This window comes from Ictidomys tridecemlineatus, chromosome 5, assembly GCF_052094955.1.
Source record: "Ictidomys tridecemlineatus isolate mIctTri1 chromosome 5, mIctTri1.hap1, whole genome shotgun sequence".
Lineage (NCBI taxonomy): Eukaryota > Metazoa > Chordata > Mammalia > Rodentia > Sciuridae > Ictidomys > Ictidomys tridecemlineatus.
The window spans coordinates 166,983,639-167,006,570 of record NC_135481.1 but is presented as its reverse complement, the minus strand read 5'-3'; the positions used below and the strand labels follow the sequence as shown (position 1 = coordinate 167,006,570).

At 38.0% G+C, this 22,932-nt stretch overlaps 1 protein-coding gene across 12 annotated transcripts in view; it reads left to right on the top strand.

Moving 5' to 3' along the window:
* Positions 1 to 22,932, top strand: part of Plcb4 (phospholipase C beta 4) — a 381,561-nt gene that overhangs the window by 332,674 nt on the left and 25,955 nt on the right. For all 12 annotated transcript variants that reach the window (XM_078051427.1, XM_078051425.1, XM_078051426.1 and 9 more), the window contains 4 exons: positions 10,002 to 10,090; positions 10,795 to 10,945; positions 16,279 to 16,328; positions 16,478 to 16,543. In XM_078051427.1, coding sequence (XP_077907553.1) covers positions 10,002 to 10,090; positions 10,795 to 10,945; positions 16,279 to 16,328; positions 16,478 to 16,543 — 356 coding nt within the window. The remainder of the gene's footprint in view (positions 1 to 10,001; positions 10,091 to 10,794; positions 10,946 to 16,278; positions 16,329 to 16,477; positions 16,544 to 22,932) is intronic.

Here is a 22,932-nt window from a genome sequence, read left to right as displayed (position 1 = left end):
AGATAGAGCCAAAGGGCATTGAGAACATTGAACTACAGAGTGATTAGCTGGAGTGGGCTGAGGGAGACTTCAGTAGTGGGACATTGAGAGATGACCCATCCTTAATCTGAAAATCTGGCATCCAAAATGTTCTGAAATCCAAAACTTTTTGTCTTGGCAATTTTCTTTTAAGTTTTTTGGTTCTTTTTAGTTATACCTGACTGTAGAATCCATTTTGATATCATTATGCAAGCATGGAATATATCTTATTCTACTTAGTTCCCCATTCTTGTGGATGTACATGTGGTGGAATTCACTGTGATGTTTCCGTGTCTCTACATAGGACAATTATGTCAGATTTATTCCACTGTCTTTCCTTCTTCTATCCCCCCTTCCATTCCCTATTGTCTAATCTACTGAACTTCTGTTCTCTCTGCCTCCTTATTTGGATTAGCTTCCACATATCACAGAAAATATTCAATCTTCAGTTTGTGGGGACTGGCTATTTCACTTAGCATGATGGTCTCTAGATCCATCCATTTACTAGCAAATGTCACAGTCATTCTTTATGGTTGAGTCATTTACCATTGTGTGTGTGTGTGTGTGTGTGTGTGTGTGTGTATGTATATATATATATATATATATATATATATATAAAATCACATTTTCATTATCCACTCTTCTGTTGAAGGATACTTGGTTGGTTACATAGTTTAGCTATTGTGAATTGAGCTGCTATAAACACTGATATGTCTGCATCACTGTAGAATGCTGATGTTAAGTCCTTTGGATGTATACCAAGGAGTGGGATAACTGGGTCAAATGGTGGTTCTGTTCCTTTTTTGAGGAATCTCCATACTAATTTCCAGAGTGGTTGCCCTTCTACCAGCAGTGTATTGTAGGACTTTTCCCTTTTCCCCACATCCTTGCCAGCATTTACTGTTGCTTGTATTCTTAATAGTTTTCATTCTGACAGGAGTGAAATGGAAGTCTGTGTAGTTTCAATTTGCGTTTTTCTAATTGCTAGAGATGTTGAACATTTTTTCATGTTTGTTGACTATTCATATTTCTTCTTCTGTGAAGTATCTGTTCAGTTCCAGACACTTATTTTTGGTGGTGGTGGGGGGGGGTTAAGTTGTTTGAGTTCTTTATGTATACCAGAAATTAATGCTCTATCTAAGGTACAGGTGGCAAAGATTTTCTTCTATTCTGTAGGTTCTTTTTTCATACCTCCCACGTTTTTGGAGAGGCAGAATTAATATTGTCAAAATGGCCATACTACCAAACGTGCTCTACAGATTCAATGCAATTCCCATCAGAGTTCCAATGATGGTCTTCATAGAAATAAATGGAAAAGGCAGTCATAAAAATTTCTTTGCAAAAATAAGAAACCCATAAATAGCCAAAACAATCCTTAGAAAGAAGAGTGAAACAGGAGGCATCATAATACCAGACCCTAAATTATTCTACAGAGCTAGTAACAAAAACAGCATGTTATTGGTGCCAGAACAGGCATGAAGACCAATGGAATAGAATAGAAGACACAGAAAAAAACATACACTAATACAGTTATCTCATACTAGACAAAGGCACCAGAAACATATATTGAAGAAAAGATAGCCTCTTTAACAAATGGAGCTGGGAAAACTTGAAGTCCATGTGTAACAAAATGAAATTAAACCCCTATCTCTCACCCTGCACAAAACTCAACTCAGTGTGGATCAAGGACCTAAGTATTAGACAGAAACCCTGCACATACTAGAAAAATTGTAGGCCCCACACTCTAACATATCCTCTTAGAAACCGAATTTCTTAACCAGACTCCTAAAGTGCAAGAAGTAAAATAAAAAATCAATAAATGGGATGGCATCAAAAACTTTCCTTTTTTTTCCCATCATTTTGATGATGAAAAAGTTTTGGATTTCAGTGATTTGAGTTTGGCCTAGTAATGCTCACAGTGATGGCTCTGCCACTTTATCTCTGTCCAGCTCTTTGGATTAGATCAGTATTTAATCCTACAAATTGCCTCCACACTGCTTGTTCTCACTGTCATCAATTCTGGTTTCTAAAAAAATTCGTAATTTTTGCTAGTAATGGTAGTAAAAATGATATCCTTTCAACTTGCTTAATTATGAGTCAGACTGAACATATTTTTATATATTTCTTGGTCACTTGTATCCCTTTCCTACAAGTTCCCCTTCAGTACCCTTTTTCTTTTTGGTTGTTGTTTTTAATTAGGTTGTTCCTAGTTTTTCTTAATTGTTTAAATCAAAATTTAATCTACTCATAACATCTCTCTCCTGCGCCCTTTTCTGTCTCCCTGTTTCATAATCTCCAAGGTAGTCTCAGATACAATTTCAATGTCTATATAAAGTTCTATGAATATAATGGTTGATGATTCAAAGACTATTCTGCTTGGCTGATAGGAGGCTATTTCACTAAGGTCACATAGCTGTTACCTAAGAACTGCTGACTATTGGCCATCTGACCTCATAGAATTAAGCAGAATGCTTTATATCTTAGTGCTCTTACTGGATAACATTGGTCCCCACCTCACAAAACAAGGATCAAATGAGCTCTTGGAACAATACTGACCATAGCAGTCCCTCTGTTAATTTTCTTTTCCTTTTTGTGTATTTTTAACAAGGTAAAGAAAAATCCATTGGTTCTATTTCCTTCACTCACCATAACTTACCCTTTAGTTTGTATGAAATCCCACAGTCAATATATGTGTCATGGTCATCCTAAGAAAAATCTCTTAACCCTGTGCCTACTAAGAAGCTTCAGAATTCTGATGCATTGGTAGCAAAGTCAGGTGGGTGGCATCATTTTACAGAAACAAGAAAAATGTTCCTAAGGCCTTTCCAAGTTTAGACAAGTGTGTACAGGAGTTCCTGGTCACTTATTTTTTGGAGTTCTATTCCATGAGGTCACTGTATGGTGATGGATTCCTACAGATGAGGAACTTTGCTGCTTTTGTAATTGTTCCTAATTAATTCTGCCCTCCTGCATCTGGAACTCTGTAGAGACTTTGAACTCTGGCTGACCCAGCTACCCCTCAACATGAAATAGCTCCAGAGCCCATTTTCTTTACCTGCTTCTCTTTCACTCTCATGAGTTATCTATTTTCTGTCCTTGCCCCCTAGAAAACAGAGGCCATCAAATCTCCTCCTCATTACTACTGTATAATAACTCCCAAAACACACAAAAATATAACCGAACCAATATGAAGTCTTAGTTCATTTTCTATTGATATAACGGAACAACTGAGACTGGGTACTTTATAAAGAAAAGAGACTTACTTCAAAGTTCTGGAGACTCGAAGTCCAAGAAAGGGCAGCAACATTTGCTTGGCTTCTGATGAGGTCTTTGTGCTTTTCCATGCATGATGGAAAAAGCAGAAGGACCAGTGAGAGCTTACAAAGAAATGAGGGGACAAATGGGACTGGTCACTTTTACAACCACATCCTTTCAAGATAACCTGCTCTTACAGAAACTACATTAATCCCTTCATGAGCATGGAGCCTCCATGATCTAAACACCTCTTACAGGCCCCCACCATTTCTCAGTATCATTACATTGACAATTAAATTTCAGTGAGTTTTGATGGAGATAGACCACATTCAGAGCGTATAGCACATGGCTACCTTGAACGTCAGAACTTTCATTGAGAATTCTGTTTCTCAGCAGTCCAGATGGGAACTGTAATGATTCTCTTAGTCAGCAACTAAATTGTGGCATAATAAAGAAAATGGTAATACTTAGGAAGCAGATGACTCGGAATGAGTGAAAAAGCTTTGTCTTAATTCTTTCAATATTATTTTGCTACTGAATATGAAAAAAAAATGAGTCCTATCTTTTACTCCCACATTCGCATACAAATAGAAATTCTAGGTTGGGTGCTAAGGGCCATTTTGCCTTTGTCAAAGTCAGTGGGACTAAGAGCACTGGGGTTGTCTCTGTTGCTTTGTCTGTGGGTGCACACGCTGCTGGCAAGAGAATTTACTCCTCATGCAGCTTTGTCACCATTAGCCATTGCTGTTGGGGACAGGAAACAGTTGCAGGGCCAGTAACAATTAAAGGAGTGTCAGAATTTGTGTTTTTCCACTCACTGTTGATTTGAATGGGTTTTATCATTTTCTGCCCTTTTGTTATTACTAAACGGTTCCAGAATATATGGAGCCTCAGCTTTATATTTAAATGACACTCTGAGCTGTTTCCTGGGCCTCTCCAGATTACGTTCCTGGAGCAGTGCTCATCATTACTTCTGTAGCTATAGATTTTGTCTCCTCTTCTGCAGATTGGCTATTTTACATAAAGCAGGATGAAGTGACCATTTGTTTATTTGCCTGCTTCCCCCTTTCCGCCTCCCCTATGATTAAAGATACATCCGGGAGGTAGGCGGCATGTTTCTTGCCCACAACCTCACGCGGTTGTTTTCCAACCCTTTCCAAAGATAGATGGCTGTATCTTACACCAGATATTTCCAGAGAAGGAGCATCCTCAATTAAAGTGCCATTCCTGATGCAGGGATCTCAGGACTTCTTGATGCAAGTTAAAGTTGCTGGACTTTGTCTTCTCCTTAATGTATGCCAAAATGTCATAATGTCATATTCTTTCTATTCAATATGTACTGAAAACTCAATTTGCATGCTCATAGTATTATCTTTTATTTCTTTGGATCAAGAGATTGAACCCAGGACCTCACACATGTAATATATATATATATATTTTATGGCCTTTTCTCAACTACTAAAAATAGAACTCCAAAAAGAGCTGGGCATGGGAACACACACCTATAATCTCAACAACTTGGAAGGCTGAGACAGGAGGATAGCAAGTTCAAGGCCAGCCTGGGCAACTTAGTGAGGTCCTTTCTCAAAAGATAAATAAAGCAGGATGGGACTGTAGCTCAATGGTAGAGTGCCCCTGAGCTCAATCCACATTACCACAAAAAAAAAAAAAGAAAGAAAAAAGAAAAATAATTCCAAGAATAGATCTGGAGGGGAAGGAAGCAGGATAGATTCTGCTGATATACATTGGAGAGGCTGGAAATGCAACTCAGTAGTAGTGCACTTGCCTAGCAGGTGCAAGTCCCTGGCTTCAATCCCCAACACTCAAAAAAACCAAACAACAACAAAAAAATTCACTGGATATTTGTATATTAAGCAATTGATATAGGCTCCTTAATGCAGTGTCCTGAGATGTCTTATGAATATTACAAGAAGAGAGAGCATAAGTATTTCCCAGTCATATTTGACCAACGGATACTATTGCCCTGAGCACCTATTTAAAAATCTATTATTATAGGAAATGCAAAATGGAAGATCTATTATTGTGGCAAATGGCTAATCATTTGGTAGAAGGTAAGAAGGTTATGAGATTTGTTGTGAGATTTGTTGATCTTTATTAGCATCACTTCACAGCCAGTAGGAAAATGTGTTTCTCTTCTGCCACTGTCTCTTGATTACAGAAATAATAGAGTGGAGATTCTGAGGGAACCTGAGCCAAAAACAGACACAGAGGAGTGACAAGGGGGAGTGTTGGTGCTCAGTACCAAGACACCCAAATTCCTTGAAAAACAATGGTTAAGCAAACACATTTAAAAAACCTTACTTCTTCCAAAAACAGAGTATCTCGAAGTCTATATTAGTGGATTGCTATCTTCTCTTTAATGCTTAGGGACACCTAAATTGATGCTTTCAATTCTATATGGAGGTGAGGAAGGAAGAGTGGGAGAGAGGGAGGGAAAAGGAAGCACAATATATATGGAGTCTTCACCAAAAGAGAGAAATAGATGGTACTTTTTTAAAAATACAGAAAAGCAAAACTTCAGTTAAACCTAGAAGAAAAAAAGCACATGAGATAAAGCAAATTGGTTTCTTTTTAAATAGACAGGTTCCAGAGCCCCTGCTGTGGCCTCAGAGGGTCGAGAATATTTTAGCTTACCTTATGGGTTCTCTGCAGAGTGAGGAGTTTGTGTGTGCAGCTCTGTACCCTGTCTAGGTGTACAGTGTGGCTAGGCTAGACATATTCACCTGCTAACAAATGCTGATCAGCATTTAAAATCAGTTCCTGCCAACACCCTGAGGGGCCCTTACCTAAATGGGATATATGCACCCACACTGGCCTCACCCCCAACCAACTGAACAGAGCCCAGTAAAATGTCATATTGGCACCAAAGAAAAAGACTATGTTTGGTTGCATATGCAAAATGTTGACTAAGAATATGCCAGATTTATTTAGGCGTTTCTTCAAATCATTTTTCTGTGCTAAGGCAAGGAAAAATAAATAAATAATATTTGCAAATAGATTTATCCAAGTATATAGGTATTTAACATTTGAGGTAATACTTCTGATTTCCTAGTTACATATTATTTTAAATGTGACTCTTAAAAATTAATTTCCTTTTTTGGTGTGTGGCACTCTGTCATTTATCAGTTATCTATATAGCTGTCTATCCTTCTATCTATCTGTCTCAATATCTCAGATGTTCATGCCTCTGGTCAGAGGACAAAGTGAGTTAAAATGCTGGAAATTATAGAAAAGAGGCTAATGCCTGGTTTCCCTAGTGCTGAACACTTTTATGAAAAATTTGATTGGAACTTTCCTGATTATTCAGTTGTTTCCCTTTTGCATAGATCGATAATTCTAACTGCAGAATAAGTACCTGCCACTGCATGACAAAATTAGATATTCTAAAAGTATCTTAATTTGTTATTTGAAATTTCCCAGGAATAAAACAACCATTTTCAATAACCTGGTAACTTTAGCCTTATCTTTGACCTTTAGTCCTTTTGTAATCACCTTTTTTTGTTCCATGAAAGTTAATTTAAACAAGTTTTTATTAAAAATAAATAAATAAATAAAGAGCCGATTATATGACTTTAAGGAAACTATGTAAAACATGAACTCAGGTGCAAAAGTCATAGCAAAATATGCAAAAACTACAGTAGTCTGTGAAGATGGAAGGATTATGGATTGTTTGATTCTTCAGTGCCTTGTTTTAACTGGTTTTAAGTGACTAAAGCATTATCTGTTATTCCTAATGGTAGGACTTCCAGTTATCCCTCAAAAATGTCATTAACTCTCTTCAGGCCTTCAAATTGTACATGCAATCATTAAAGACAAGCAAGTACATATTTCCTAACAAGCCACCCCTGTGGATCACCTACTGAAATGTGCTATTGGGATTGAACACAAAGCAAAGTGTCTCTGATGTGTCAGAGTAGGGAAAGGCCTAGACTGGAGGAGACCTTCTCATCCAGAGAAAGATGAGATAGTTAAGTGGACACAAGTTAAACCTCACTTTGCCCTTTGACAGTGTGGTTGAAAAGACAAAGAGGCATTTGGGAGTCAGACACAGTTGAAAAGTCCGGCTTGGTCAAAATGAGTCCCCATATGCTGTATGTGATTCATAAGGCCCATCCCATGGCATGCGGATGACTTGAGGAAACTCATGTGCTGCTCCTAACACATCATTTCATGGTAGATAATGAGTGACCACAGAGCATAGGGATCCAGTGCAGGAAGGAGCTGAGTCAGCATCAGAGGAGCTCTCATAGCTTCATATGTCCTCATTATGAAATGCAACTGAAGAGAGATGACAGTACTGTGAACAGTATTGTTGGGTGCAAAGTATTACCATGAGGGACAGCAGTCGGTTGTGAAGGGAAAGAGCCATATTTTATAGAGATGCAGAGATCAAGATGAGCCTGCTGGATAAATTTACCATCCCAAGAGGAACAACCAGGCTTTATGTCCCTCCATGTGATGCATATGAATTCACAGCACCTTCTGTCAAGTATTCTTGCAAAAGGAGAATGTCAAGCCTTAGAGCTGGAAAAAAAAAATGGAGATAAGTGCGGAATAAGGGACATTTTTATAGGGCACCTGATATGTCTTGGATCCATGCAATATAAAAATCAAATAGAAGAGATTAACTTCAGAGACATAGTATGTCAGTGACATAGAGTGGACTTTGTATCTTGATTCAAACAAATCTACTCTAAGTGGGGAAAATATTAAGGTGGACTATGTATTATGTCATCGTAAGAAATCACTGCCAAATTTGTTAGATAGGATATTATTATTTGTTATGGTCAGCTTTTTCATCACCATGACCAAAAGACCTGACAAGAACAATTTCAAAGCAGGAAAAGTTTATTTGGGTCTTGGTTTCAGAGGTTTCAGTTCATAGTCAGTTGACTCCATTGTTCTGGATCCCAGATGAGGCAGAACATCATGGCGGAAGGGTGTGGAGGAGGAAAATAGCTCAGGACATAGCAATCGGGAAGGAAAGAAAGAGATCTACTCAACAGGATCAAAATATAATCCCAAAAGACTTTCCCTCCAGTGACCTGCTCCTCCAACTACACACCACCTGCCTATAGAGTTAAAATAGGTAAATTCCTAAATATTAATTCTCAAAAATAATTGTGATTCTTTCCCTGAGCAAGGTTTAAGAATTAATTTGTCCACATCCATAAAAAAGGGGCAAAATGTTCTCAGGGGCCACTTGTGATAACCAAAATTAGACTTCATCATATACTACTAGTAAAAAATAATTTGATTCAGCATCTGTGGAGGGCAATTTGGCAAAAACAACCACAGTGCCAATACACTTCCTTAGCTACCATTCTAGCTTCTAGGAATTATCCTTTGAACACATACAAAGCTATTGCTGTGAAGTGTTCATGGACATTCACCACAGCAGTATTTTAATAGCAAATAACTGAAAGGATCCCAATTGTTTACCAATAGGAAACTGGTTAAACAGATTACCACTATCCAGGAAAAGGAATATTAAGCAGCTTTTACAACTAATATAAAAGATCCAAATTGCCAACATGGAAGTATTTTTAAGATATGTGAAATTTTAAAAACTGGTACAGAAAACTATGAAACCATTTGGAGTCTTAAAAAAAATCTAGAAGCATACAGGCAATGAATAACAATATTTACCTTTGAGGTATAGGATTGGCAGAAATTTTTTACTTTATACACTTTAACATTTACCATGGGCTTATTTAATTTTGTATTTAAAAAGGAAAGGAAAACATTTAAACAGAATTTTATATCCCATGTGCTGAGAAAATTCATCTTAAAAATGTAATTAGGAAAGTGATTCTGTTAGGGAAAAATATGTAAACCAAAGCCATTTTTAAAATTTGTAAATTGCAGACTGTTTTAGGAAGAGCAATTATTCCTTCTATATGTTGGTAAATTATGCAAAATTATATGAAACTCTGAAAGTACTTGGAACTCGTCAAATAATGTTATATAAAAGATGAAATTTTACTGTTTTTTAAAAAATATTGTTTAATTACACATGGACACAATACCTTTACTTTGTTTATTTATTTTTATGTGGTGCTGAGGATTGAACCCAGTGCCCCACATGTGTCAGGCAAGCGCTCTGCAACTGAGTCACAACCCTAGCCCCGAAATTTTACTATTTTTTAAGTGCATGTCCTAGCTGGGAAAACACTGGAGAAATATTTCAGTTTATCTACCGTGGAAATAAAATTAGCTTTAACAAAACATTAGCCTTCTGAATCTTAAAATAAGATAGTGTTAGTGGTACCTCCCATATTTCTACATTCATCATCTCATTGATCTCACATTAACTCTGCAGGGCAGGTGGTACCTACCCCAATCTTCACATGGGGAAACTGGTGCTGGGGGCATAAATCAACTTGCTCAAAGGCACACAAAGTAAATGAAAAGAGCCCATGGCAGCCCATTTGGTTTGCCCTGCCCTCCATCTTCATTATTTGGGGAACAACAAAGAGGGCAGAGGAAGTCATTTGGTCTTTGACTCTTGCCTTTCTTTATTTCTTGTTTTTGTTGTTGTTGTTTGCAACTAGCTGTGCTTTTTATACCCACGGATTTCATCCTAGGAGAAGACTCCTAATGGGAAGCTTCACAGGTGTCCAGGATTATGGAGAATTTATTAGCTGTATTTTCTTGATGTTTTCAGTAAGACAGAGAATTGACGGCTCTTGCGTCTTCTTTTTCAGATATTGTGGATGCTTTATCAGATCCAAAGAAATTTCTCTCAATTACAGAAAAGAGAGCAGACCAAATGAGAGCTATGGGCATTGAAACTGTAAGTAGACATGTTGATTAGATATAGTCAAGGTGGGGGAGTTTGGTCACTAAACCGTGATTACAAAAGCAAGACAAAGTAATAAATTATTGAAAGGGATTTTAAAACTGAGCTTATTGATTTCCTAATAATTTCAAGGGTCTACAACAGTATAGGCTATTGAGTAAAATGTGGCTACCATCAGAAAAAGCCATTTTAATGATAGTAGCTTAGCACATGTGAGGACCCCTGCCCCATTAGAAATGAAATGGAAAACATCTGTGATGATGTTAGAGCAATTTGCAATATAAAATGCTTTTGAAGAACCAACTAACCCAGTTCAGTGAATGAATGAAGACAGCATTTGTGATTGCTTCTTCATTTTTAACCCTTGTATCAATGCCTCCCATTCCAGTTCATGCTTTGTGGATTCTTTTATTTTTAAATGTTTTCTTGGCCAAACTCCTCCTTTTAGAGTAGAAGCAGCCCTCTCTCCAGGAGCTGGAAAGGTGTACCATTATCTTTCCTTGTCTCCATCCTTTGCCTTATGCCTAAGGAATCCATATCCTCTCTACTCCTCCCAGGCAAAGATCCTTTCAAAGAGTAAAACCCCAGGGCAGAGGAACAGGAGAGGCTGAGGCTAGATGCAATCCATTAAAACAATGTGTAAGATATTCAATCTTGGGTGACTTTCATTTGGGTCAGTCTGAATGTTTTTGTTCCAGAGTGACATAGCCGATGTGCCCAGCGACACTTCCAAGAATGACAAGAAAGGAAAGGCCAACCCAGCCAAAGCCAACGTGACCCCTCAGAGTAGCTCCGAGCTCAGACCCACCACTACAGCCGCCCTGGGCCCCGGCGTGGAAGCCAAGAAAGGTGCAGTAGAGTTGTGGGGCTCCTTACCTCTTTTGGCAATTGGAGCCGCTATTAAAATTGTCTTTCATAAGGGGATTTAGAATCACTAATTTTGCCAGTTTTCACTTGATCTTAAAACTGCAAAGGAGCACATTTTCTTATGGATTAGACAAAGCACTTAATTTCCCTGTTTAATAGGGGGTGAAAACTGGGCACAGTGGTGCACACCTGTAATCCCAGTGCCTCTGGAGGCTGAGACAGAAGGATCAAGAGTTCAAAACCAGCCTTAGCAAAAGCAAGACACTAAGCAATTCATTGAGACCCTGTCTCTAAATGAAATACAAAATAAGACTGGGGATGTGGCTCAGTGGTTGAGTACCCCTGAGTTCAAAAGAAAAGAAAAAAAATATATATGGAGTGAACATTTGTGCTTCAACTACTAGAGCCTCTGTACCTTAGTTACATGGGATGCAACATCCATAGTTTGAGAAAATGTTTTAGTTCAGTGCCCTTTGTGGATTTAAAAAAAAAAAAAAAAGCCTCTGACATAGTCATGTTAGTAGCTGACTCATTCCCACTGTCCTATGGATACTGTGCTTCTCTTGATAGGCAATGGGCTCATGAACCAATATTGTGACTATTTGGACATTTCTAAAATTTCTTCATTGATATGTCTCCCAATCACCATGCATAGATATTTAGCACTCATGATTATTTACTTATTTGTGGCATTATCAGATGGACATTTGAAAGCCATTTCCACCTGGTTACCCACGGATGAAACGAAAGCTCTTGAGAGGTATCATCACCCAATATTATGTCCCATCTGCTAGTATCCAGCCAAATGGGCTGGTTATTTAAAGTTGGCTTTCATTCTAATTGGCTAGACTTCTATTCTGATTGAATGGTGCTCATCCTACACTGATAATTAAACATTTTAAATATCCTCCTTGATCTTGAATCATTTACGACAGTCACTCTTCTTACAGCAATAAGAATTTTTCTTTTACCTTATGGATTTTTACTGTCAGTTTTGTTTATTCATTTATGCATGATTTCAGTGTCCTCAATATAAGGAAATCAAGTTTTTCTTACACTTATGTACACACAGTGCTGCAGTTAAAATTAAGAAGTGACAAGACTTTTCCAATCCAAAGCAATGTAGCAATTTAGTGGGAAACTGTGCATTGAGCTTTGTGAAACAAATTAGAAAATGAGAAGGCACAAAGTATCTCAGTTTGCCCTGGTCCTGCAGCTGTTTGTCTGTTCTTTCTTGAAAAGAACATGGAGCAATGTAATGACACAGGCTTTGGGCATTGCATACTGGCCCTGGTCATTATGAACATTAGCCACTCAGACAGAGATGGACAGTGGAAAATGAAGGAGCTGTGTTAAAGTTCTTGTCTCACATCCACCAATACATAAAGACATTAGAAATTATAGGGTGTTAGGTAGCCTGAGAAAGAGTGTGACCAACTTAAGACAGCCGTGATCCTTGTTCCAGAGGGAATATGCTTGTGTTTAGAGCTGCTTTACTTTGGTTCCCAAGAAGCTTGCATTTGAAGGAGCCAAGCAGCTGTCACTCTGCTCTATTCTTCCCCACGGATGCTCTGACAAGAAGGGTCTCCCTATTGTTCATCTGGGCAGCTTACTCAGGACACCTGAAAGTGGGGAGGAGGGTAAGGTCCCAGTCGAGCTGGACCTTAAAACATAGATCTGATTCAAATGGAAAGTTTTAGAAGGATGGAGAACCCCCAGAGAAGGCAGCCTGGGCAGGAACAAGATGGAAAGCAATTCAGTGCAGGGAAAGAGGGCACAGGCAATGCTAATAGGTCATGGCAAGCTCTCTTCCTGGTCTGGAAAGGTTTCTTGGATCACCCCAATAAGGAGATGGGGCCCAGCAATGAATGAAGAATTTTAAGGAGATAGTATTGTCTTGGCAGAAGAATTAATTGAAAAGGCGGGATGCTAAGATTCATTAAGAATCATGCCTCTATCACAGCATATACCATGTTATATTTATAGGGTGTTATCAACCAGAGAAAAAGGTTTACAGGTGAGACCCACCTCATCCTCAGTGTGTTTCTGGGACCATGTCTAAGAAGGGTTAATCAACATTTCTTCTTAGAAAGAAGGTGGCTAATGAAAGAATGACAGTAGAAAAGGAGGTCCTGGATAGAGCTAGGAGTAGTCAGAAGGAGAAAAAGAAAGGGAAGGGAGAATAGGAAGGAAAAAGGGTAAAAAGAAAGATAAGGAAAAACAGGAAGGAAGAATAGCTTGAATATGAGCCTTGGGGAGGGAAAGGGTCAGTGAAAACTCAGAGACTTCAAGGTGGGGTCCCAGAGCTGGATGGTAAGCAAAGTGGAGTTGTTAAGAAGAGGAACTGTTTTTGAGAGTCATTGAGAGGAGGAAAATAATTCTGATTCTGAACATCTGTAAGTTCAAGCTGTTGCTGATACATCTGTGGTAGATTAAGAGGAGGAGGGAGGGACGGATCAAGTGGAGGGGTGATAAGAATAGTTACGCAGAATGAAGAGAAAATAGAAAGAAAAAAAGAAGAAATAGTTCCCAGTGCTTTATGTATATATACATAAAACTGAAATTTTAAAAAAAAACAATAAATAGAAGGAAGATATAGAGAATAGAGGAAAGGGAAGCAAAGAAGAGTGGGGGGAGAAGAGAAAATTCTGGGGACTGAGGTGGAGCAAATTACACTGCATGCTTATATGATTATGTCAGAATGAACCCCAATGTTATGTATAACTAAAGACAGTAATAAAAAAAATACAAAAACAGAAGAATTCGTTTTGAGAAGGAATTATGGACAGGACTCGGGAACTTATAACTAAAAATTACTGTGGAGCCAGGGATACTTGGATGATGAGGGCGGGAACCTGGCTTTTAAAAAAGCTTGATATGGCCTAAGACATGGAATGCCAGCTCTGGTGGACCACTGGTGTTGTCAGTAGGAACTAAGGAAGAGAAACAGAAGGAAAAAACAAAAGAGAGGCGCTGGTGAAACAGGGCCCTGAGCGAAATCCCATGTGGCAAGGGTATAATATACCGCCTAGTGGATTCCTCTCCTCTCCAAAGGTCAGGTGCTGGCTGGGAGGGTCTCAGAGTGCTTCTCCTGGATTTGCAGTGACTGCACCCATGCTGCTTCATAACCTTTTCCATTTTAAAGACAAAGAAGTAAAAAGAAATTACTCAGTTCCTAGTTAATTTTCAAATTAGGGATTGAGAGAAAACAGGTGATTTTAGAGGAACTATGTTGATAAGAACGAAACTTTATATAGTGGAAATTCAATTAGCCAGAATCTTTGGAGCCTGAAATGTGCTACTTGACCTACTTTCCTACCAGAGACTCCTGTAATTGCCCACCATCCAAGATAGAGACCTGTAGCCACTTGTGGCTTTTTAATGGATTTAATTTCATTGAAGCTTGAGAATTAAACCTTGAGTTTGTTATTCACACTTGCAATATTTTAGGTGCTCAGGAGCCACACATGTAGGTGGTGGCTCTCTATTGGACACCTCGCACATAGGACACTTCCATTGTCATCCAAAATTTCTACCCATGGCTGGGGTTGTAGTTCAGTGGTGGAGCACTTGACTCGCACGTGTGAGACACTGATTCTCAGTACCACATAAAAATAAGTAAAGTAAAGGTATTGTGTCCATCTACAACTAAAAAAAAAAAAAAGGAAGAAAAAATTACAAAAGTTTTACTGATCACACTGCTCTAGGCAAATAGATAGAACTGAGTATATATAGTTTCCTTATCTGTAATATGTTTGTTTCTTTGTTCTAATTAGATTATTTATAGGAACCAAAAATTTTACAAGTTATTTGTGTTTTTCTCCAATAAATGTTATTGAGGGAAGTGTAAGTTTTTGCAGGTTCCTGCTTCTCAATATTTAGAAAAAAGAAAATCTACTCATCTGAGTCAAGATTATATAGTAGTTGGTAGATCTCTGAAGAATCTTATATGCCTCCCAAATCCTGCATATTCCTTTTATAGGCTAGAGAACTGAGACTCAAGGGTAAAGAGCTATTAGCTGTGCCAGGATTCAGTTCCCTGCCCTACACCACCTTTTCACTTACTCTCTGCCAAAAAGCAGGAAGGTGGCTTGTGATCTCAGACACAAGACATCAGAGAGGGACCCCGCAAACCCTTCACACTCCTCTCCTAAAATGTTATAGATACCAACCCTGATCAAGACTCTGTCACTGCAGCCTTCTCACCCTCATACTGGATGTGCAAATCTTAAAATGAGCCAAGTCGGAGAAATACTGGCCTGGGACTTGATGCTGGATGTTTCTTGAATGTATCCTACCCTGGCCTTTGGGATTCTAATGGAAATCAATTACAGTGCAGAGGACACATTCATTTTGTTGGCCCCAAATGAAAATCTGTGAACAGAAACCACTAAGGATTCAGATTCTTCTGCAATGGTGGTTGCCATAACAACACCTGGGCTAGCTTTACTCAGATAGTTGGCTGACTTATTGCATTAATGTAGGTTCTGATGGCAGCATCCTGTTATACAATAATTTTCATTATGTCCTGTATGTTGCTCCACTCTATAGTTACTAATGTACAAAGATGAAATTTGTTAAAAGAATGATATTGAAAAAAAAAGCATTTGTTCTTTGCCCAATCAAAGAAATAGAGTTTGGAAATAGAGTTGAGAGTTAGTTGACTGATATTATATGCCTTGAAATGCAGATGATTAAAGTAACTGTAATAGATGACATTGTGCCTGATCAGATCCATTTTTGGAGTTGTTTAGCCCATATACCAACTGCTAAGAATGTTGACCTTAGTTGCGGTGCTTTTCCAGAAATTTTCCCAAGCCATGGGAGTTCTCTTACCTGAAAGGTTTTATAAAACCTCTGAAGCTCTCATCTGACTCATCTGAAGTCACAAAAGCCCACCTTCCTTTCATCCTGGTAGAGTGACTCTCAAGAGTGCCATTTATACATAGGATCAGGCTGAGAGTACATTTCTGCTAGAAGTACACCCTGTTTCTTCCTGTGCCCTATCCTCCCTCTTTCTCTCTCCCTTTTGGATTTTTCCTGAGAGTCTACCATCAATATGTCATGTGCACAGAAATCTTGTTTGTGAGAAGGAGACTTCTCAGGTTCTTCTTGTAGGGAGCCTAAGATACTAAGCATTTCAATGGTCTATTTAAATGCTGTATCATAGGAATTTAAGGTGTTTATATCCATAACATTACATATAATTCTGCTTCAAAGTCATCAGATAAGTTTTCAAATCTGTAAATTTCAGATGAACGGTTATCATTTCTGATTTTTAATATGCACAGTAACTTTTAATGACTTTTTTTTAGGCATTGAACTTATCCCTCAAGTGAGGATAGAAGATTTAAAGCAGATGAAGGTAATTGGACCATTTTGCAGACACTCTTGTATTATGCATGTTGGTAAAACCAAAATATTTTTGTTTCTCTCCAATTACAATCATTCTGACTACAAAACACACACATGCACACACAACTTATTTTGGATTCTCTTTCCCCCCCCCCACAGGCTTACTTGAAGCATTTAAAGAAACAACAGAAAGAGCTAAATTCTTTAAAGAAGAAACATGCAAAGGTACAATGTCTTTTGTGTGCATGTGCGTGTTCAATTTCATTGGCTTTCTTTTTGTGTTTCACTTTGATAAAAACCTCTAGCTTCTATTTTGTGTTATGTATGGAACAGTTATTCATAGACAAAAGCACTACTTAGGAGCTCATCTTAGCTAACCAGACAGCAGTATCTTCATTTTAACCGATTTGCAATAGAATTGCAATACAGAATCCATTAGGGTTCCGTTGTCACTGCTTTGTAGCCTGCATTTCTAACAATTATTTTAAAAATATAATGAAGCTTCACCCATTTCAAAACTGTTCCACTAATAATATAACTTTTAAAATCTTGGGAGAACAGTTATATAAAACATTTGGTGACAGCTTCACTATCAATGACTAGCTCACACGGTGGCTATAGGTTACCCTAATTCCCTGGGTCTGATAGTTCAGCACCCCTTGTGGAGGAAGAAGCTAGCAAGCTCTGTACTTCCCACCTCAACACCTGGAGAGGGAACACTTCTCATTTCCCCAACCCTGGGTTATGTAAGCCCTGCTCAGGAGCCTACTTCTGAAGCATATTTATTTTTCCTTTTAACTCATAAGAAATCATTTTGGCAATGATTGGGAGAAATTGTAAGGGTTGGTTACAAGTTTAAGAGAACATCTGTAGGTGGGCCCAGGAATTCTCCAGGTGTTGAAAAATATCCCAGCTCACAAACAAGATCCTTTTTTCCATTCTTCCCTCACAAAGAAGGGAGAAAAAATGCAGTATCATTTTCCTTTCTAAACTGTGTAACACGTGCTGCTGCGGCTACTGCTGGGAGGACAGTGTATGTCCTTTTCTGTGAAGGGCAATAAGAGCAAAAGAAACTTCATTTTTTTAATCTTTTTTTTTGTTTGGATATAAATGACAGTAGAGTGTATTTTGACATATTATACATACATGTGGTGCAACCCATTATAATTTCGATCCCATTCTTGTGGTTGAACATAATGTGGAGTTACACTGATCATGTATTCATGTGTGAGATTCATTCCCATCCCCTCTCCCCTCATTCCCCTTTGTTTACTCAAATGAATTTCTATACATCCCCTCTCTACCCTCCCTTGTTATGGGTTAACATTCACATATCAGAGAAAACGTGTCCATCTTTGGTTTGGGGGACTGGCTTATTTCAGTTAACATGATATTCTCCAATTCCATCCATTTACTGGTAAATGCCATAATTTCATTATTCTTTATAGCTGAATAATATTCCATTGTGTATATATACCACGTTTTTCTTTATCCATTTATCTGATGAAGGGCACCTAAGTTGGTTCTGTAGCTTAGCTTTTGTGAATTGAGCTGCTATAAACATTGGTGTGGCTGTGTCACTGTAGTATGCCGATTTTAAGTCATTTGGGTATGTACTGAGGAGTGGGATAGCTGGGTCAAATGGTGGTTCCATTCCAAGTTTTCTAAGGAATTTCCATACTGTCTTCCAGAGTGGTTGCACCAATTTGCAGTCCCACCAGCAATATATGAGTGAACCTTTTTCCCTACATCCTCACCAATATTTATTGTTACTTGTATTCTTGAAAATTGCCATTCTGATGGAGTGAGATGGAATCTCAGTGTGGTTTTAATTTGCCTTTCTCTAATTGCTAGAGATTTTGAATATTTTTTTCATATTTTTTAAAAATTATTTGTTTATTTATTTTAATAACTATATAAGACAGCAGAATGCATTTTGATTCATTATACACAATTGCAGCACAACTGTTCATTTCTCTGGTTATACATGATGTAGCATTGTTCAGTCATACATGTACCTAGGGTAATGATGTCCATCCATCTCATTTCACTATCTTTCCTGCCCCCATACCCCTTCTCCTTACCTCCCCTCCCTCCCCCTTTGCCCAATCAAAGTTCCTCCATTTTTTTCCATGCCCCCTCACATTATGGATCAGCATCCACTTGTCAGAAAGAACATTTGGCCTTTTTGACCATTCATATTTCTTCTGTGACACGCCTGTTCAGTCAGTTCCTTTGATGATTATTGATTGGGTTATTTGGGGTTTGGGGTGTTAAGTTTTTGAGTTCTTTGTATATCCTGAAGATTAAAGCATTAAAGATTTTCTGCCATTTCTCTTGGCTCTCTCTTCACATTCTTGATTGTTTCCTTTGCTGTGAAGAAACTTTTTAGTTTGAATCCATCCCATTTATTGATTCTTGATTTTACTTCTTGTTCTTTAGGAGTCTTATTGAGGAAGTCTGTTCCGGAGCCCATATGATGGAAAGTTGGGCCTACTTTTTCTTCTAGTAGACACAGGGTTTCTGGTCTAATGCATAAATCCTTTATACACTTTGAGTGGATTTTTGTGCAGGATGAGTTATAGGGGTTCATTTTTTACTTTGAAATGACTTCTGAGTCACTTTAACCTTGAAATTCCATTCTTTTTTTTTTTAAAGAGACCAGAGAGAGAATTTTAATATTTATTTTTTGGTTATCGGCGGGCACAACATCTTTGTTTGTATGTGGTGCTGAAGATCGAACCCGGGCCGCACGCATGCCAGGCGAGCACGCTACGGCTTGAGCTACACCCCCAGCCCTGCAATTCCATTCTTTATACCTTATCCCAAGCTTCACCCCAAGGCATGCCCTGTAGTCCTGGGCTTGAGCAGTATACTGCTGAATCACTCTAGATATTAAGATGCAAAATGTATGGCCTGAAAGCCCATTACTTCTTTGAGAGTTTTTTCTCATTTGAAGTTAGGCCTAATCATGGCCTATTAATGTTCCCTGTATTAGCAAATCAATGGTTCAGCAAATTTGCTGACACAGAGGTCACTTCAAATACCTGAGTTCCTAAATTCATGAGCAATTCCATTCAGTGGATTTCCTCTCCTTGCCCATTTGGAAAATACTGCATGTTTTTTTTTAAGTGTGGAGCTCTTAGAGACAAAGATGTTTAAAGTAAGGATTTCAATTTCGTTGCTTATTTGCAATAAATAGAGTATGGAAAGGCAATAAAGAGAGAGAAGAAAGGAAATAAGAGAGAATGCAAGTGAAAAGATTTTAATAATTAGGAATGAAGTTGATGCCCAAGTGCCACAGCATTATGTAACAGATTTCCCTTGCATTTAAGGTGGATATCTGTCATTGAGAATGCACCTCAATGACCTTTGGCGTATTTGGGTTGGTAAATTTTTTTGGCTTTATTTAATATTTCCTTGAGGCATGACTAGGAAATATACTGTGACTGATAATAATAATGACAGTTACAACAGCTACAATTTTTCCATGTTTTCCAGATGTCAAACTAGTATATTATGTGCATTGTCTCATTCAATGAGCCTTCATTTGCACATTAGGAAATTAAGGACTAGTGAGGTTGAGCAATTTAACTAATGTTTCAGAGTTAAGGAGCAAGAGAGCTGGTAATTGAACCCAAATCATTTGAGTCTAGAACTCATACTCCTTATTTCCTATTTATTTATTTATTTTTGGTACTGGAGATTGAACCCAGGGACACTTAATCACTGAACTACATTCTTAGTTCTTCTTATTTTTTATTTATTTTGAGATAGGGTCTTGCTAAGTTGCTTAGGACCTCACCAAGTTTCTGTGAACTTGGAATCCTCCTACCTCACTTCCTGAGTCACTAGGAATATAGGCGTGCACCTCTGTGCCTAACTTTATTGCATTATTCTGTGTAGGATATTGGATGCATCACTGAATGAACAAGTCCACTCTCATTGGGTCAAATGCAGTGACAACACATGGGATGTTGAGGAAATTCCCTATCTACTTGGACAGTGTTGATGTACTAGTTATCTTGATGGTTACTAAGGAAAGATGTGCCTCAGTACTTTTTGAGTTGATCTATATCATACATACAGTCGCCTATTGATTCTCTTGTCTTAACTTTGAGTCAAGCTGAGTCCCAACTGACCCAGGTCATTTCACAGGCTTATCTGTTTCATCATAAAACTGCAAAGATGGGAAACTTTTTTCCTGAGAGTCCATTTATAAGTAACAGTGGGTCTTTCCTTCCACCTCAAATGCCTTGGGCTTCATTCCATTCGTTTCCTTCTCCCAGATTAGGAGGAAAATATTAATCTCATTCATCAGCCAGTAGGTCCCAAATGACTACATGGTTCTAAGCTGCCCTCATTTGCAGAAAATAACCTGCAGCTTATTCAAGTCCCCTTATTATAACAGGACATACAAGATTTTAAATGTCCCCAAATTCTGCTATCTGAATTTGTGTGGACTTTCATAACACTTTTACTATGCACTTTTGGAGAGGAAGCTTTAGCCTTCAAAATTCTCTAGAGTAAGTAACAGAGCCAAAATGCCACGATGGTAGAACTTACTTGCTCCTTTTTAGAAAGTTTTTCAGAAGCATTTCTGAGCAAGTAAATGCATTTCACCTGTCTTTCATATCCTCTTACACTTCAGAAGTCAAAAGCATAAGTGTGATTATAAGCTTATGAATGAATTTTGTCTCCCATTTTAAATATACCAGGGACCCACTTTTTTTATTAGCTTGTGTTGGCAGTATAATTTATGAAATCTGAACTATAAAACTATTATGACTAATAAAGCTAATATTTATTTAATGCCACTTTTGTGTCACATATTTTATGTACATTCTTAAACCCTCACAATATTTCTGAAACCTTAAATAATACTCTCCAAATTTTTGACATGAATAAAATGAAATTCAGAGAAGGGAAGTCTCTTGCCCAGAACAATATAACTAGTTAAATGCTGATTGAAACCTATTTGCATAATTCTTAACATCATATCTTTACCACTTATCACATGGTCTATTTTTATTTTTAAAAAAAAGGATTTGATCTCTTTTGGTTGTCTAAGGGCTTTGTAAATCATTATTGTCCAATAATTGGACCTTCTTGTCTATAGATATTCTGTATTTTTTTCAATCTATATTATTTTCTTAAGATTTTCCACTATTTCATCTAAGCCATCTAAGAATATATATGAATATTTACTTGTCTATATATACTTGTCTATATATACTGAGGTCTACTTGCTAATATGTCTATATATACTGAGGTCTACTTGCTAATATGATTGTCTTGCACACACAAAAAATGACAAAGTAGTGAAGGACAATGTGAAGATGCAGCAAATCTGTTACCATTGGGACATGCTGGTACCGAATCTCCTTTTGACCTGTTTAATCTAACATGCATTTTTCTGTCAGCATTTTTTAAATGGTAATACTAGCTAATACATATTGATGTCTATATAAGCACTTACTCTCAGGTATCCTTGTAACAATTATATAAAGGGGAACTATAACTATATTAACTTGTATCAGTTAGCTTTTGCTGGGTAACAAACCATGCTGAAACACAGTGACAAACAACCATTACAATATTGCTTGCAATATTGTGGGCCAGTGGTTTGAGCTGGCTTCATCTGGATGACCCCTCTGGTCTTAGCTGGATTCATTATGTGTCTGCTGTCACTGTCAGCATGACAGGTAATGGGCAGACAGTCAGCTGGCTAATTTAGGAAGGCCTCTGCTAAACCATTTCCTCTCTGTGGTCCAAGCTTGTTCATATGGCAGGGGTCCCAAGAGACCAAGCAGAACAGGCAAGTTTTCTTGATGCCTCAGCTCAGACTGGCACACCATCCTTCTTGGGTAAAGCAAGTCATACATCTGGCCTACATACAAAGGATGAGAACTCTACCTCTTGACAGGTGGCAAAGTCATAATGTAAAGTAGGGTATATTGAGAGAAGAAAATAATTGTGACCATTTTTGCAGGTAGTCAACTATGACTCCTTGGGAGGACGAGCAAGGGTCATTTTCACTAAGAGAAGGGCATGCTTTTCAACTTTTTAAGGTGATCAGATCCTTAGAGCAAAAGGATGGACAGAGGAGATTGTTTATGTTTAATGGAAGCACACCTTGACTAAATCACCTATTTTTTAAAATGGTGGAGAAAGGATTTAAACCAAATTCAGTCTGACTGGAGAACCCAAGCTCTTACCCACTAAGCTTAATGCCTCTGAATTCTTCCACATTAATTTCTCTTTCCACACATCATCTTCTGGATGGTCTTAGCTTCAGATTTTTAAGAGCAGTCATGAGACTTTGGGCACAAATATAACAGCTTCTTTTGGAACTAGTTTTGAAACATCTCATTGTTGAGCCAAGAGCCAAAGTCCTCACAAAAATGCCAAACCTTATGTCCAGCAGAGACCTAATTATCATCTCCAAGGTGAGATCTGAGAATGCATTTTAAATACTCTTCTCTCCTGTGTACACTGTTATTTTGAAAACTGCCTGTGGGAACACTGTTTAGCACTCTTTACTATCCTTCAGCCTCTAATTGCAAACTCCACTAATGGCCTGCAGGATGCAGACCACATCTTCTTAAGGAAAC